Source organism: Scomber scombrus, chromosome 12 (genome assembly GCF_963691925.1).
Source record: "Scomber scombrus chromosome 12, fScoSco1.1, whole genome shotgun sequence".
Lineage (NCBI taxonomy): Eukaryota > Metazoa > Chordata > Actinopteri > Scombriformes > Scombridae > Scomber > Scomber scombrus.
Genome location: NC_084981.1, coordinates 8,461,237 through 8,479,659, shown reverse-complemented (window position 1 = coordinate 8,479,659; position 18,423 = coordinate 8,461,237). Strand labels below are relative to the sequence as shown.

Sequence of the window (18,423 nt, the reverse complement as noted above, 5' to 3'; positions counted from 1 at the left end):
CTGTTATGAAATGGACCTGCAACTTCTGGTTGGCTCACTCACTGCATGACCCACTAACACACCGCAGACACACTGGAATGTGACTCTTTTCAATGGGATTCAGACAAAGATTGTGCAGCCTACTTAGTGTACTGGGAAAATAAAATCACATGCTGACCTAACTTGACTGAATGAGTCAATGCAACAAATTAAAATACAATTTACTGGAAAGCATTAAACATTTTATCAAAAAGGATGTTGCGGTAGGTAATCTGAATTGAATCGTTAAATCAATAATTTTCATTATCTTAATAGCTCACGTCTACAATACAAACTATTTTCTAAATTCTAATGACACATATGGAAATATGGTCAGGAGAATCTTAATTCAGCAAACTAAATTAAGAGATATGCTGCAGGAGGAACAGGCTCATTGCCACACATCTTTTCCCCAGACCTCTGGCGCCCCCTAGTGGATTCATAATAAACCCTTTGCCGATGGCAAAATACAGTACACAATACTGTATGACCTAATGTTACAGTGTGCACTATTTTTGTAGTTTGTATACAAAATATGATTGAACATTAGATTTTTGGCAAATAGGGAAGAAACAAGCACTGACTGACATCAATCAAACAGCAACTTTGGAACACTCAAAAACTAGTTATACATTGATACTTTATATATTCATTTGCACATGTGCAATCCAAAGTTTTTCTATTTTTTGTCCAGTTGTAAGTAGCTCCTCTATTACTGTGGTGTGTTACATTGTGGGACAGCAATATCCATCAATCCAACTCTTAAAAATTAAATTCTTAGCATGCACAATAGCTTTTAGTATGTATAGATTCCCTCAAGACATGTTTGCAGGATATAAAATTCTCTGCTTGGAATAGTAAATTGGACATTTTTCCATAATAAATGTTCAGTTAACCTGTTAATAATCCTTAAGTTTACATCTACTCTTTTCCTCTCATTAAAAAACCTTGAATCTGTGCACATTTCAAAAAACCTAGCTGCTGGACACAAGATATCCCCTCCTTCACTTCAAAGTCAGTTCTCAGTATTTGTGCACTGGTGGCTCCAAGTTTAAACATCATCACGCTTGTGTAAATTGTATTCTGGCCCTAATTTGGCTCCACACTAGTTGTGATGTCACAAATCATGCTATTAGACACACACCTTTTACTCTGATTTAGAGTGAGAACAGATAAACTTTGCTCTTTCAGCAGATGAATTGGAAGAAAGCCTTCTAGTGTCAAACTCATATTGCTCATATTGTACATCATTCTGCACAGTGAAAAGAACAATATCCAAGTAAAGGAAGAAGAAGGGGAAGTGGAAGCAGTCATTATCATTAATGTGATGTGAACATACTCTAAGGAGGCATGGTTTATTATACAGCTAGTACAAGGAGATTATCTCAACTGAATAGAGCCATAAGACAAAGCCTACAGTTTCATACCACATACTGTAGATATGACTCTATCCTACTGTGAGTCTAACTGTGTGGCGGATGTTTTCTTTTTAAAAAAACCACAGGAGGAAGGCCCAGGCCTGGACCTGCTTCTCTCTTGGCAGTGTAGCACGTGCTTATCCCCAGGAGTGAAGGCCTGCACGGGCCGCAGCAAAACAACCCACCACTCCTGAGCCCCCAGCCTCCCCTACGGCCCGCTCTCACACACAGGCCCAGTGTGTCCGGTCGGACTACACAGAGAGGAAACACACATACTCTGCTTGACTAGAAACAAAAACATGCCGCTCCACGAGAGCCACGAACACAGCGGGAGAGTCTCTCTGCGCTCACAGGAAAGAGGCCAGGGCAGTTAAACTGGGATCGCTGTGTACATTCACACAGCCGGCACATATTCATTCATACACAGGATCATATACAACCCCACAAAACATGCATGCATGGACATATATACACAACCTGCAATACAGGAAATGGGTCAGCTGCAACACAGGTATCCTTTACATCCTCTGCTGGCTCCCAGTGTCCGCTGATGAAAGGGAATACCCATGTCTCTGCAGCTCTGGGCCCGGCTGGCCAAGCATACAGCACTTTATAAGAGGCCATTTCCTTCATAATCATCCCTGCCTTCCCCTGTGCTAATCTCCCAAAGGACAGTGGCAATTAGCCTGGGGAGTGCCTTACTGTAGCAGGGGCATCTGTGGCATCTCTATTACCTCATGGCCAGGCCATTGCAACACACACACACACACACACACACACACACACACACACACACACACACACACACACACACACACACACACACACACACACACACACACACACACACACACACACACACACACACACACACACACACACACACACACACACACACACACACACACACACACACACACACACAATGTGGGGTCAACCAGAGGCATAGCTTGGATTTCTGGGTCCCACCGGATTCTTCCGTGTCTGCACACAACACACCTAGCTTTACTTTTCCATCCCTAATACATGTAATTTTTGGTTAGCTAAATGTTCACTAAGCCCCTTTTTTCTCTTCATCTCCTGCCTTATATCTTATAGTGTACCTGGTAGTAATTCCCTTCAGTCTTTAATTGGGCCTAATTTACTTAATTAATTTACACAAAAAAACAAACACACACGCACATGTAGTCACCAGAGGCTCTGGATGTGGTTTAACCTTTGTCAACAGCAGCAGCAGTGGATCTTTCAACCGTGTCTGCCTGGCTTGTTGACAGAGCAGTGAGGATTTCCTATTATACATGGCATTAATATCATCAGATACACCAGTGTGTGGAAATTCCCCCCCCCCCAGTGAAATAGGTGTGTCAATCCAATGAAGTCAGCGCATTCCATTGTCTGTGGGAGTCTTAACCTTGTTAGCTAATCGTTTGTCTCTCTTTCACACACATAACACTGATCGTTCTCTGGGGATTAGTAGCGTGGCATCGTGTGAAAGCCCATCCAGGATCTGCAGACCACACCGCAGCGGTCGATGGAGGCTGCCTGCTCCACGCTCCTGACACAATGCACTCATTGATTCCCTTTTTTTGCTTTTGTAAATAACAGCCTTGACCGCAACATGCACGTGTGGAAGCCACAAAAGAGCTGTTTTAGAGATAGCAAGAGCTTTTTAAAAAGATTACCCTGTCCACAAGTCATTACCGGGAGCTGATAAGAGTTTGTCATCGGGTGGTAATGTTCCAGAGATCCTGTTGTTCCCCTATGTTGCCACTACCCCCCCATCCAGTCTAGACCTCGTCCCCCCTCTACTCTCTCTTGCTCGTGGCTTTCTTAAATGGGGGAGCAGTGTGGTGTTGTGGTGAGGCAAGGTTATGGTCTGCTGAACATTGTGACATTCATCTAAATGGAATCAGATAAGCTGGGGGCCTGAATACCTCCAACTTAAACATCACCTGGAGCCCCCAGTAAGGGCCCCGGCACTGCTCTGCAGCCAACCAGAGTGCACAAACATCAAGAGGGGAAGAGAGAGCTCAACCAATAGCAGAAGCTGAAAGGAGAGAGGGAAATCAGCTCTAGTCTGGGTAAGGAGTGGCTGGCTGCAGGTATCAGATGAGATTAGGCCTGTGGGTTCCTCCCACACCAGGCGATACCCCCAGATATGGGCGAAGGGGGAGGTGATGTAGGGGTGAGAGTGATTGTGTGGGAGAAACGGATATGACCTTTACACGTGTAGATCAGGTTCCCTGTGGAGTGATAACAGTGTGGAGAAAGGTGAGAGGAGTGTCACAATTGAAGAGATGTGGACAAGTTAAAAAAACAACAAAAAAACCCCCAACAAATATAATGCAGGTGGATCACAAGGACAAACATGACATGGAAATCAACATACCTAAACAAATAGTTAATCCTCATAAATGAAGCAACCACTCAATCCAGAATAATTCCACTTCCTGGGGTGTGAACTGCCTAAAGAATGCTCCAATGGAAGGTGGGATAATTATAGTGAAAATGAGGGATGATCTCAGCGGTAACCCTCAGAGAAGAGGGGAAAAACAAACGGGAAAACATCTCACACAAAGGGAAGAGACAGCGGGTTTTCAGTAAGTTGTGCGAGCAAGCTTAGACCTGCCCATCCTGCATAGAGCTATCTGTCAGCACCAGGGGGAGAACATATGCTCATGGGAACTGGATGACCTGCTGTTCTTCACTTTCTTTACCACACAGACTAGAGAAGCATTGACTCTGCCTCTGCTCGCTGCACAGAGAGAGAGAGAGAGAGAGAGAGAGGGGCCCGGTTCGATGGCTGCTTATACAGATGATTGAGAATGCGTGACAGTGGGACTACTGTACACGATTAATTCTTGCTGCATGTAAGTGTGAAGCAGAGAGGGCCCGGCGATTTCCATCTGTTAAATGAACATAAATGCTCCTCACAGCTCTGGATCCAAACACACTCAATCTTGTGCTCCTGACAGCGCTTTAAATCTTATTTCAGGAGGGGTACTGAAGAGGTGAAAGCCAAGCAGCAGATGGAAAGAAGCCTTCCAGGAAATTAGTGGAGGTGGGGTGCAGAAAGAAAACGAGTTGGCACGGCGTCTGCCTGTTTTCTTTAGGTGGAGGAAAAGGCGGCAATGGACAGAAAAAGGGGGTTTGAAGCACATGCATGGTGGAAGATGGAACTGACAAGTGAGAATGGCTTGGATGGGAGTTGTTATCAGAGCCATTTGGCTAGCTGGGTGGTAGTGTAAAGTATAAGCGGCGGGAAAGAAAAGAAGCCCTGTAAGGCCCTGCATACTGATGACCTGGCTGTAACGGCTGGATCGGCTCTCCGGCAGTTATTCATTAAGCCATTATAGGAACACAATCAAGTCATTTGTGTGGCCTTCTGTTTCAGACTGGTTTTCTTCTCTTTGTGCTCTGGTTTTTTGCAAGAGAGAGAGAGAGGGAGAGAGAAGAAACAGAATACACATCAATGAATAAATCTGAGGTGAAGAAAAGAGCGAGACGGTTAGACCTGGGCAGGGAGCTGAAGCCAGCTGTTGGCCCTCCTTTCCTAGAAGAAAAGAAGTAATTAATTGCGGAAGCAGCTCATGCAGGAACCGATTCACTTTTAAGACACTTTGAGAAATGAACAAACATTCAAATTCTATCTACCTGGGTTGAAATAAAAGGGGATAATTGCAAAGGGTACTTACTACAACGGGGTCTTTTTCTAACAAAGTGCCTGCCATTAAAAAGCAAAAAAACCCCACCACACACACAACCACTGAGCCTGCTGTTTCCTTTAGAGAGGTAAGGGCTCCCTCTTGTGTCAACACTCTTCACACATGAAACAACACAGAAAATATAAATGATAATATTCATTTTTATTGCCATTCATATGTACATAAATCTTTTTTTCTCTCTCTTGTAATATATATATATATATAGCTTAAAGCATTAGGATCACTGTGTAAACCAGGAACAGAGAACAATGAAAAAAGGCTGAACTTTGACACCGTTACAATGATTGATTACAATGAAGATACACTGTTTTAAGGCATGTCTTCTCTTTCTTGGCCACATGCCTGAATTTTGAACCGAGCATTATTTTGAAAAGTTCATTGAAGTATAAAGAAAAGCAGCGAGTGTTAATCAAACTAGTGCCTAATCATCAGGAGGCAGAACAGTACATGTTGCTTCACAATACTGCATGATGTGATTGGAGGAGGACACGCAGCATCGGGGGGCATCTGTTGAGTTGTGTGACCCTACTCTCGCTCTCGATGAGATCCTACAGTATGTCAGTGGGGTTATGTGAAATGGATCTACAGGAACAATACGTAGTCCTAAAATAAGCCTGGGTTGCCATAGTGACACTGCCTGGGGTTCACCGTTACACAGAAGAGAAACAGCACTGACGTGTTTATGAAACACAATAACACACTAAAAAAAAGGGTCCCGTGGATGGAGTTACTGTCTCGTTTCAGGACAACTAAACACATCACAAGGCAATTAAATACACAGCTACCACGCATACAAACTCCAAATTATTTGCATTGTCATACAGATGATTTTGACTATCAGTGGATATTTACGATGTAAAAATGAGGCAACAGCGGGGCAAAGGAGACGTGGTGCCGAGTATAAACCGTTTCCCTAAACTGTGTGTCAGGGTTTTTTTGCGATTGTGATGAGCAGCAGCGGCGACGGGAGCAGCAGGGATTATTATTTGTGCGTAAATGATCCATCAGAGGTCTGATTAAAATGAGTTACAACACAATTCGACAGCTCTTCTTGTTAATACACACACGCCAAGAGAACAACCTCATTATACAAACATCAAGGAAATACACAGAGCAAGTATCCTCACAAGCCTTCATAAAAAGTAGAAAATTAAAAATTCCATTTGGATTCATGGAATGGATTCATGAATAACCCACATAACTCTACACAAGCTAATTAAATGGTATCACCAAGGTGGCAGCGGCTAGTCCCCCCCCTCCCCTCTGTGTTCAGGGAGATAATGGGGTAATAAGAACTAATAGGTGTATGGTGGCCTGGCTAACAAATCTTACTGCTATCCCTCAGTTGCAGCTTTAGAGGCTCGTGCTGGAGCAGGCTTTGGTCCCTCGCTTACACAGCACCACCTGCTGAAGACAAAACATCTGGTCTGTTATGTGTCTGTCTAAAGTAATGCTGTATCTCAGTTACAGGAAAGGTCACACGAGTTATCATTCAAATAAAGTGTTTTTTTTTTTTGGTTAAATCAAAAGTGCAAAAATGTTGGAATTCAGTCACGGAGTAGGCTGCTGGTAATTGGGAGCCTTCTACGATGCCAGTGCATTTTCTAAACGAAGCAGCGAACGTATTATTTTGGGGGATGAATTCAATGTGCCACATTCAATCTCAGCAGCAAAAAGGCAAATTAAATCTAAACCTGTAAAACTACAACAGTACTTTGAAGATATTAATACAGGCACGTGAAATAAAGCTTAACAAGCAACTATTTAAAAAAATCAAATGAGTTCAATTCATTCACTAACAAAAACACAGATTTATATCGAGATGAATAACAATGTGTATTAATTCCCTTGTTGGGGGGAATGAGGATAAACGTGTGTTTCTTTTGGGGGCTGTTACATGCATACACAAATGCACACAAACACGCACTGGTCATACCAAACATTAAGAAATGTCAAACTCATTACAGCCACAGACGGGGGGGCACACTCCAGTGACGGACTGACAACATCACATGGAGGAAACTCATCTCTCATGTCTTGATGAACGTGATTCCTCTTGGATTCCCTACACTATAGTAAAGTTATTGAAGTTAGATTGAATGCCCAGCTCTTGAATTGAACGAAGAGTATGTCATCCATTTTCCCTCAAAACCTCCCGGCCTCGAGGGTCACTCGGTGCTCTCCTTGCACAGCTCAACTTCCTCTTCGCCGGGGGCTTCTGCCACACCTCCCTCTCCTTGGAACAGCTCCTCCATCAGCTGCTCCCCAGCGCTGCCGGCCCGCGACGCCCACAGAGCAGCTCCCTCCCGCAGGCCGAGCTGGCGGAGCAGACGTGCATAGTCCAAAAATGCAGCCTCAATAAGCTTATGTGAAAACACGAGTCAAGGACAACTCATGATATTTCAAGGGACATAAAACACACAATATGCCAACCAAAGCTATCTGCTCAAAACTTTCTTATTATCTAATTTCACACTCTTTAACTGCCAAAGTAGAGCAACTATTCACTAGATGATTGCTGGGAAAATTTACATCCAAAAAATTAAAAGGTACGACACCGTTACTTTTGATCCACTGAAGTTGATAGGAGGTCGGCAAGTAGTGCTTGATTTCCACAAATGTATAAGAAGTATATACAGTATTACTACACTAGCTTTCATGAAGCACACTGAGTGTTTTTAGCCTCTGCTCCAACATTAGTTGGTCAACACTGGTGCTTGTTTCCTGGGACTGTGCTTGCATTTTCAACTTGAGCCCAATATGAGGAAAAGAGGGATCTTTATGTTGGTTTTTCCATGAATGTGTAACCAGCCTGTATTTTCTAAAAAGTACTTGTACGACAAAATGGAACAAATGCAGATATTATCTATAAATAAATACGTTTCTGTAAGAACATTAATTATACATTCTGGATAAAATATTGCTTTAAGGTATTTGCCATTTTTGTTTTGTTATTACAACATAAAGTATTAACCTTTTTATAGTTGGAATTATTATACTCAAACTGAGATCTGTCTCACAGGATCTCAGTGGACAGGTGTGATACAAAATGGTCTCAAAGTCTCGCTTTTAAAAGTCCTCTCATGACTCTGCAGCTTAACTGAGTTCTGTGACGAGAGTGTGACATTGGCTATCGGGAATATGTGAGATGTAGCTCGATGTGCTCTGTGGAGCGACTAAATTGACCTTCATCGTGAAAAAACTCTGTTGAGTGCACGTCTGTAGCAGAGATAGACAGGGGGTAGCAGCAGAGCTACGTCTCTGGTTATAAATGGCCCTCGGGGTACAGTAATGGATTTTGAAAAAGGATATTGGAAGAGTCGTTGGCCTCCATCAGCCCATACTTCAGACAGGCTTCGATGAAGAGGGCGGCGCGATCAAAGTACCTCATACTGTCCAGGAGATGAAGGAGGACGAGAAAGACACCGGCCGGGGAAAGAGGAAGAGAGAGAGCTATTGTCACACACCGGCATCATCCCTGTCTTGATGTCTCTGATCCTAGAGCATACATCCACCCTGTCGTCCTGATGCCTGTCTAATTCTATATGAGAGCTCTCTCTGCTAAAGGCTTTTCTGAACACAAGTTGTCAAGGTGGAGGACAGATAGACCAACAGGAGGTTAAATGGAGGTAGAAGATACAGGGTCAGACCACTGAGAAATACCCAAGTGGTTATGTTTGTGAATGAAGGAGGAGGAGGTGGAGGAAGTCAAGCAGAAAACAATGGTACAGTAAATACATTTTAAAATAGAATCTGAAAGACTGCAGAAGTGGGAAAGTGAAAAAATCGTTTTCCATTTTAAAATTCAATAACTTTCAAGATTACCTTACTCAATTTCTAACATACGTTAAGCTCATAAGAGCAGCGGTCTTCAATAACAGAGAATTCCTACCTGTGAAGCATCTCTCCTACTTTGTAAAAGCAGCCCAGAGAGAGCAGCACCATGATGGCTTTGGACTTTTGGTTGACCTGTGGAGAGCACAGATGTTCTGCCCATCGCTTCAGCACGTCTGAGCTCTCTGCCGGGTTCAGACGCACCTGTAAAAACAGTCACGTTCAATGCACTGAAACTCCAGCTGTTTTAATGGTGCTGATTTGTGTCAAACGGTACACACTGTGTACCACCAGTTGTGCTAAGCAGCTCACAGGTGTGACTACCTACATGTGACACAGTGGTATTCACAACATGCTATGTGATTTAGTAATATTTAGGATTGTTATTTTTTGAGAATTGTAGGATAGCACACAGAACACCCACTATTCACACACTATCCAAACATTACGTAGTAGCTATCTGATGTTTCCTGTTGATGGACGCTGTCATGCTGAGTTACCTTAGCCAGCCAAGCAGCGCGGTTCCACTCCCCGTAGGTCTGCAAGTAGCGGCAAGCATCCGCCGCCTTGTCAATCAAACACAACAGCTGTACTCCCTCTGATAGATGCAGAAAGGAGAGCAGAGTTGTGTAAGTGAGATAGAGAAATGATGGCCCATAACTATCCAGCTCTTCCAGTGTGACACCATTGTGATTATTTATTTATACAGTGTAAATCTGCTGGCAGTAGCCACACTCATTACACAATATGTGGATGAAATCCAAATTTAGAATTCAAAATGATTGTGAAAATTAAGAATAATTCATGTGTGATGGAAACCAATGCAAACTTTTTAAGACAACTAAGATAAAACATATATTCAAAACATATCTAGGCTATTTGAAAAGTCTAGACATTTGCTGATTTATTTAAATATATTCTAAAATTATTGCAAGGCTTCACACACATATATTGAATACTGCTGGTACTCATTAAAATAAGAGCAGGAATGTTGGTAAAAGGTTAAAAAATCTACCTGCTAGCTTGCCGTTGGCGATCATGTTGGTGGCCACCAGTTTGATGGTGGACTGGGACGGGCCTGAGGAGGTGATGGTGGTCACGAGGCAGGCTTTGAGTGAATCACAGTAGTAGCTGGAGTTGTCTGCACTAGTCTCCAACAGTAACTGCACTGCCCGGTCCGTCTGAGAGCAAGAACAAAGAGATGAGAATGTAATGACAGAGGACAGAGAGAAACAAGGCATTAGCAGCTCCTAGTGGCAGGAGGGACATTATGTTTATTATCATGCTTTTCATCTGGTGTAGATGAAAGCTTGAGTCCACACTGGGGTCAGCACAGGCTGGCATCTGCCTGTCTCTGTCTCAGATGTAAAAACTGAACCACCATCACTCAGCCTGCACACTGCAGTGTGTGATTAGAAGGAGAGTGGTGACATTGAGAGGGGAGAGAGGTGACTCCAATCCTCACAGGCTGAGATGTTAGAAAAGACAGAGGGAGCACTTATCATCTATCTTGCTTCATTAGATTTCACAGCACAAATAGGTCCTATTTACTATTATGACAATATGCATGCATGTACAACTAATGGGTGTGAAGGTATTTGTGTGATAGCAATGGGTCTAAAAGCCTGTAAATAAAAAAAGTGTTGTGTTTATTTTGTAAACTATCAGAAGGATGTGGCAGCTAAAAACAAAATGTCAAAAACATTTTGTCTGTCTGATATTAACACAACAGAAATATTGCAACATCTGAGCAGGAACTTTTACGTGAAGTCACTCTCTTATGATATGAATGCAAAGTGTATCTACAGCCACCTTCCTTACAGCCATGTTTGTGTGGGAAGTACGGGTAGTGTAGTACTTACCTGTCCCAGCAGGAGGAGCTGGTCAGCACATTTCTTAGTGTGTTCATAACTGGAGCGCTTCACCTCCTGCAGGTGAACTCGATCCAACTGGAACTTCTGTTGAGCAGTAAGGTGAAGAAGAAATAAGTTCACTTTTCAACGCAAACACAAAATAGAATCGTATATATATTTATATTAAAAAATGCATCAGTTGTGAAGTGAGATGTCTTCTATGCTTGATAGATTAAACAGAATATTTGAGTTGTGTACAATAACAAAAGGGATTTAACTCAAATTCTTCACTTTTGATTGGACTGCTAATGAGTGGGCGTGGCATACAGAGCATGTAGTCATCTCCTTTTCATCTTTTCGCCTAACCACGCAGGTTGTGTGTGTCATTACTATTAGCTAGTATCAGTGCTTACCGCATATGCCAGTAGCCTCATAACCCATTGTTTCTTTTCTGTCCTTGGAGTTTACACAGTGTTTTTGGAGCTGCAGTCTTTCATTATTGGTGGCTTTCTCCCAGCTGTTTGATTACTTTTCCCCTGATGGGGGATCAGGATTTTTTTTCTCCACTGAGCAAATGATAGGTGTGAAACATCTACACAGCAATAGATATTTCAAAGTGTGAGAGCTCATCACTTTTATAAGAGGACTAGAGAGAGAACAAGAAACAATGAGGGGAGAGATAAGAGCATAGTATGAGTGCCTGTGTGTGTGTGTGTGTGTACTTATATCTATATTGAACACAGAAGCTTTACTTTTTTTGTACGTTATGATGATGAATTCTTCTCAGAGTCAGAGCCGTGGGCATAAATCCTTGCAGAGATACCAAATGAGTTTAGTAACTTCAAGGCTGTGTGCTCTGTATTGGAGTTTTGGATATTAGTAATTACAGTCGGGCTGCTGCCACTGAAGCTGCTTCATGACAACAGGGGCCAAATGTAGCTGCATACTGTCTGGGTAGCTCTTTGAAAAACTCCTAACTGTGTGATCACTGCATGGCCCCTCATTAATGGGGAGTAGAACTTTCACAAAAACAGAATGGTGCATAATCCATAAAAACCCGATGAAAAACACTCAAAGAAAAAAGATTACAGGCTAATTTGAGACTTTTCAAAAGGACCTCTACTGACTGAAATTAGACAGTCCATTTATATTCTGCTACTTCCAACTTCAATGCTAGCTAAAAGCTACTTGACACTTTTTTTCCCCAACTAGCTAATCTTCTTTCATCAAAAAAAGGCTACATGTTCTTTTCCTCTGCTTCCTTGGGTATTCTGGTGAAGCCTGGTTGGGGGGGAAAGAACAGACCTACCAAAGACCAGATAATGCTTTTCGTCATTTGCACAGTGGGCCAACTTTTTAATTACTACCCATACTTTTTTCCCCTTTTCCTTTCTTCTTTTTAAGTAAAGCCCACAGAAGCGTTTTTTTCTGCTGTGTGATAATTCAGTCAGAATGTGTGGCACATTACGATGAAAAAAACAATATCTAAAAATGTTTAATCTGACATTCCCTGGCAACATAAAGGCGGATGTCTCTATTCGATGGGCTGAGTGGCTGCCATGCCAACCAGTGGAGAGATACGGGCAGACAGAGCAGAGGATGACCAATTAATGTGCCTCTTTTGAAGAAACTTTTCTTACACTCTTCAGAGTAAACTGGGTCGATCATTAAAGTTTTTTTCTTCCTCTAAGGTTTCAGGGTACTGTTTACAAGGGCCCTGTACACTGCTTCAGCTTCATGTCATTAGCAAGACGCATTGAGACGAGCACAAACAAGAGAGGGATTTTTATTTAGTGGAACGTATCCCAGTGGGCTAGACTCATTGTGAGATTCATTTTGGAGAGATAGGTTTGACCTCAAAGGCCTACAAGTGTGAGTTGCTCCCTTAAAGACTGGTGCTTAAAGAGTCATCAGAGGAGATACACAATGACATGACATCAATAGTGGAAAGCACTGTGTGACCGGGGCGATGTTGTTGACACCGTAGATGACAAGGCACAGGCTGCTTGTGTTTACTTATGTGTGGTGTGATTTGAAGATACTTACACTCGGTATGACTCCTAAGAGGATTTATAAAAAATGTTCACTGCTGGGATCATGTGCTTGTCTTTATTGTTGCTATTTTTCAAAGAGAGAAAAATCAACAAAACACACGCCGACACTTTCTCCTCTTCCTTCGTTTCACTGACCTGGAAGTAAGAACTCTCGCACAGGACGTCATGGCAGATGTCCAGATGATTGTGAGGTGACTGCTGGGTCCCTTCGTTTTGGGCCTGACCCTCGGCTGCGGACAGGCTGAGTTGACGAGCCTGGGCGAAAGACTGGAGGTAGTGGGACGCTACTGTCCAGAAGTTGAGGTCTGACTCGTCCCCAAACAGCCTGCAGTTTGCCACAAGATTGCATCAGTCTGAATCAACATTGCTCTGTTCTCCTTGTAGCTCACTAATGACCATAGTTTCTGGATCTCCCCAGCCCAAGCCGCACTGTCTCAGCAAGCTCCCCTCTATCCCCTCTCCGCATCCTTCTTCCTTTTCTTCCGTCGTTTACTTCCCTCAGCCTCCTTTTAACATATCTGCACGGGCACACAGCTGTTGCTAGGTTACCTTGCCACATTAACAATGGCATGAAAACTTGGACGGCTGGATGCAGAGAGACATTACATAATCACGAGCTCTCCGTGTGTGTGCACACTTTCAATATTGGCGGTGGTGCTAAAAGGCTCCTGTTGACTTTCCAGGTAAATTGATGCTTTAATAACAAGATGCAAACAAGCGGGAGATATTGCATTTCTGCTCATACTGGCTGCTTTAGATTTGTCAGATGCTCAAGGGAAATGAAAAATGGAGCACTGGCAAGATCAGAGTTGCTGACATTGACTCTGATGTCATGCTTTTTGTGGAGATAGAGATTACATAGCTGTACAGTTACGCCAAAAATAAACCCTATTGTTCTGGCAGATAATTTGACAATTATAAAAATACCATTATGAGTACTGAATTGCAGTACAATAATCTTAGATGCACCATGCTAATCTTTCACACTACATAAATGAAATATTCTAAATTAAATCTATATTTCTATAATGACAAATATTGACAAACATTGAAGCAGGTTTTGCTCACTATAATCATTTCTTCTGTTCATACTGATAATTAGAGGATCCGTCTTAACACGTTTACAATGTGAGTGATGGGGGCCAAAATCCAAAGTCCTCATTTTGAGCAAAAATGCTTTTAAAAGTTTATCTAAAGTTGAGGCTTCAGCAGTCTGAGTGAGTCAAATAAAGTGGATATCTGCCACAGTTACAGTATCTTAGTATAAAATCCCCTCTTTGTGTCCTGATAGACAGTATTTCCCTGTTGAGCTGCAGTGGAAGGACAGTAACAAAAAGAGGGAATGTGACACTGAAAAGACCAACTTTGAAAGAATATCTACTTAATTTGACACATTTGGACATCTGCAGCTTCATATTAGTGTCAGATAAACTTTTAAATACATTTTTTGTTCCCAATCACTTATAACACATTATGAAGGGATCTCTGAAGGGTCAGTATTAACAGGAGGAAGAAGTACAGTAAGATAATCGGGTGCCTATGTTCAATTTGGGCAACTGAATATTGTTTTAAGACCAACTTGAAAAACGGTGAACCTGTCCTTTAAGTATACCATCAAGACACAAGACACAGACTCTTGCAGAGAAAAGAGTCCCGATCCATCTAATTATGCCCTCCTCAATTTAATTACTATGCTAGACTGCTACCACAGATTGGCTTTAGTTCATTGTAACAAATAGACACACTCCATTACCTGAAGAAAATATTCATACAAACAGACAGAAAGACATTACCAGAAGCAAATATATTCAGTCCACATCCCAAGACAAGTTTAAGATGCCTTCTGAGTTTCTTCATTAATAGTAGATTAGTCTGTAGTGGTTATGGTTTCAGCTCACCTCTAGGATCATAGCTGTTTAAAAAAAATCATTTTAAAGCCTATAGAAACTATGCTTTTGTTAGAACTCTTCTTGTCTTTGACACAGCTGCACTGTCTGAATGTTAAAATAATGGTGCTGAGGTACCAGCAAACCCTCATGAAGACAGTTCAGTCTGTGCAGACAGCAAACAGTCCCACTCTAACTCCATGTTGAGCTGTAACTCACCGTGACACCAGGAGGCAGCGCTGCAGCAGGCTGAGCTCCGGGTCCAGTAGCACACTCTTCATATCACTGGGGAGCCAATCAGAGACAGACAATAAGACCACAGCAAGAGCCAATTCCATTTCTCAAACACAGCAGGCCCAGTGCGGCTGTTACAGAAGATTCCTCTTATCTGTCAACTCACAGACTACATGCTCTTTGGGCCTGCTGTCTAAATACAAAGGACCCTTGAAACAAAAAGTACATCAACACAAACTGACACTTGGGAAAGATATACTGACAATCACACATACATTCACACATGCATCAACCTCTGAGTGAGCATCATATCATTAATATTAAATATTGTAGTTTGAGCTACAGCGTGTAATCATCGTCTAAAGAAGACAAGAGAAATAGCATAATAACTTACTTAGACAAAGAGTTGAGCTGCTCCTGGATCAGACCTTTTATCTCAACTTTCTCATTGTAGTCTCTGAAACAGAGGGATCAAATTCTGTCAAATGGCTCCCCATGTCTTCCTGAAATAAAACCTGACCTGATATTAAATGGGAAGCTGAGAACCTGCTTGAAAGAAGTTGATCTGTGGTGTCAGGCAATAATAGATAACTCTATTTTAACATTTATACTGAGGTCAGGTAGCACTCTGCGACTGCTGCTAATATCGCTGCCTAAATTACGATAAGGCAGCTGTGTGTGTTTAATGGAGGAAGGCAGTGCCACACTTAGGGCTCAGTTAAATGGGGTATAATTACACCAGAGTATAGTTTAACACAGATGTGCCAGTCTGAAAAAAACAAAAACAGTCTCTATCTCTCGATCTGGCCTCCGTCAGCTCCCAGGTGAACTTGTTTATGAGGGAGTGTTGCTCAAACTGGCAAATTGTGCTTTTTCTCTTATTAAATTATATATATAAGTATAAGAGACTAAATTAAGGCAAGTCTAATTCCCGTGATGGTTAGAAATGTATTCAATATTCTCTTAGATAATTCCTGCTTTCAACTAAGTATAGGTTTGTAACTTAAAAATTGAACTACTACTGAAAATAAGCTTAAAATCAAAGTGGAACTGTTTAAAAATGTTATTATGAATTTTTTATGATGAAGCCAAACAATCTTAGATATTTTTCAAATCTGAATTTGATGTGTTTTATTATGTTTTATGTGACACTTGTGATGAAAGGAGGTCAGTGTGTAACAGCTGTGACAGGAAGGTTTAACAGAAGATTGACTGGAGGTCTATAGCCTCAGCTTCAACAATGTGCAGTACGCAAGTTCAAACACAGTTTAACCTCAAGCTGCTCTGTTCAATCGCGGATGCTCGCTCTGTGGATATCAATAATTGAAACTACTGGCTGCTATCAATGTGCTGCTCTGTTCACTTCACTTCTGTTCACTCTCAATGCTTTGCTTTAGGGGAATGAGCCAGTGTTTCAATGGAGCAAAATGGGTTATTTTTTACAGTTTGTGTACCCAACTAGAGCGAGATAGAAATAAACACTACATTGGAATTGGATCGAGCTTTACAGAGCCGATAGAATTACTTAAAAAATGCATTGGCCAGCCCTGATACGGATCTTTCAGACTGGCTTAGGACACTTACAGCACAAATAAGACTATTCATAATTCACAGTTTTATTCTTCTATATTCTTTGACAGTATGTCTTTGTGCACACACAGTAGAAAATGTTAAAACTAAAGCTAAGAATGTGTGTTTACTCCTCATGGCTGTCAAAGTCCAGAGACGTGCAGGTCACGTGAAGTAGAAACTTTGAATTGAATGAAAGTGTTTGTGTTAGTGTTCCACGCATGATTTAATAAGAGTGGGTCATTTTTTAACACATTTTGGGGTCAATAATGCAGCGGTGAGACCTACACTTGAGTGATGTCCATGGTGAAGGTTCCTGACCAGGGCTGCAGCAGGAGGAAAGCTTTGAGGGTGAGAGAAGCTCGGGGCATCAGCAGGTAAGGACACCACACAGAATCTGGATATATTCCCCACAAACCAAACAAAGTATTAGGCCATGAGTAGAATTACAACATGTGTCATTATGTAATTGAACAGATTATTTGCTATGCATTAAGCTCCCTACATTGAATTAAACAAACTAAATTCCCCTTCATCCCTGACTCACCGGTGAGGTCTTGTTCATCCATACGGTAGCTAGCAGACTTCATGGCCATCTCCAGCACTCGGATACAGCCGTCGTCTGAGGCCAGCACGACTTTGTCTGACGTGCACCAGTCGATGTCTAGGATGCGGTAGTTCACGTTGCGACCGATCCGTATGCTGCTGACCATTTGGACCTACAAATATAGTTTAATTCACACTGTCACCTAAATGTTTCTTTTAAAAGCATCTAACAACAACTCTAGGGGGATGTGGTGGGAAATGAACCCGTATTCTGCACAATGAAGACACAACATGGGATGATTGGATTCAATAACAGCCTGTTGGATTGAAAACAGAGTGAGGCCCACACAGTGTGCTAAACTAATTTACAGTATGTTGAGTGCAGCAGGACGCAGAAAGAAAGACTCGGTAGACAAACAGCCTTTTCAGGAGGTGTTCTAAAAACCACTCTCTGGCTTTTTATGGGGCTGTAGGGGAGTTAGTGAAACCCAGCTGTCAGCAGAGCGCTGAAGCATTTCAGAGATTTCTCCTGCACTTCCTCTCCCTCCCTCACTCTCTCCTGGTACTCCCTCTCTTTCCCGCTCAATAGCGGTTGCTTGTTTCCCTCTGCAGCTTGATCCATCTGTTGTCTGGCTTTTACGATTAGGCACTGAAAACGGTCTTATCATGGGTCCCCTAAAGAAAACCCATTCCTCCACCCAGACAATGGTGCTCCAGTGGGACCATCTCCCTCCGCCCTGCGCAGCTCAATACAGCAGAGCATTTATCTGTGTCCACATTCATCCTCTCTTTAATTTTCCAACCCTCATCGCTGCTGGGTAAGCAAACAAATATTGTGGTGTTGATACAGATAACAAACAAATAAAATCCAGTCAATGACATTAGATCAAATGATAAACAGGGGCGCAAAATAGCTGGAAGGTATCTTAGATGAGGTGAAATGAAGACTGTGCAGAGAGAGGACTTTCTGGATGACAACAACTTCGGTAAACAAAGTTAAAAAGCAAGCGAGGATGCATGCCACTGCGAGGAATAAGGATCATCCATCCTGCTATGGTTGAGCTTATATAGTGCCTGTCAGCGGAAAAGCTTTTAGGGCTTGCGTATGTGTGTTTGTACAGCACACTGTAATGATTCTTTAACACAACGGGGCAATTACTGTGAATATACTACAGCGTTAGTTTGAGACAGGACATTAGGAAAATATACCCGGCTACAATACTGTAGCGCTACAGGAACACATTAACTCTGCCACAGTAAATCTGCAAAACTGTAAACCACAGCTA

General features: G+C 42.2%; 1 protein-coding gene across 1 annotated transcript in view; it reads right to left on the bottom strand.

Moving 5' to 3' along the window:
* Window positions 1-5,283: 5,283 nt before the first annotated feature.
* wdr11 (WD repeat domain 11) overlaps window positions 5,284-18,423 on the bottom strand; it is a 52,689-nt gene continuing 39,549 nt past the window's right edge. Inside the window, exons 19-29 of the mRNA XM_062430582.1 lie at window positions 17,139-17,310; window positions 16,880-16,988; window positions 15,417-15,479; window positions 15,008-15,073; window positions 13,038-13,227; window positions 10,858-10,953; window positions 10,011-10,176; window positions 9,496-9,593; window positions 9,054-9,199; window positions 8,474-8,553; window positions 5,284-7,529 (exon numbers count right to left, since the gene is read on the bottom strand). Of these exons, the coding sequence (XP_062286566.1) occupies window positions 7,330-7,529; window positions 8,474-8,553; window positions 9,054-9,199; window positions 9,496-9,593; window positions 10,011-10,176; window positions 10,858-10,953; window positions 13,038-13,227; window positions 15,008-15,073; window positions 15,417-15,479; window positions 16,880-16,988; window positions 17,139-17,310 (1,386 nt within the window). The 3' untranslated portion in view covers window positions 5,284-7,329. The remainder of the gene's footprint in view (window positions 7,530-8,473; window positions 8,554-9,053; window positions 9,200-9,495; window positions 9,594-10,010; window positions 10,177-10,857; window positions 10,954-13,037; window positions 13,228-15,007; window positions 15,074-15,416; window positions 15,480-16,879; window positions 16,989-17,138; window positions 17,311-18,423) is intronic.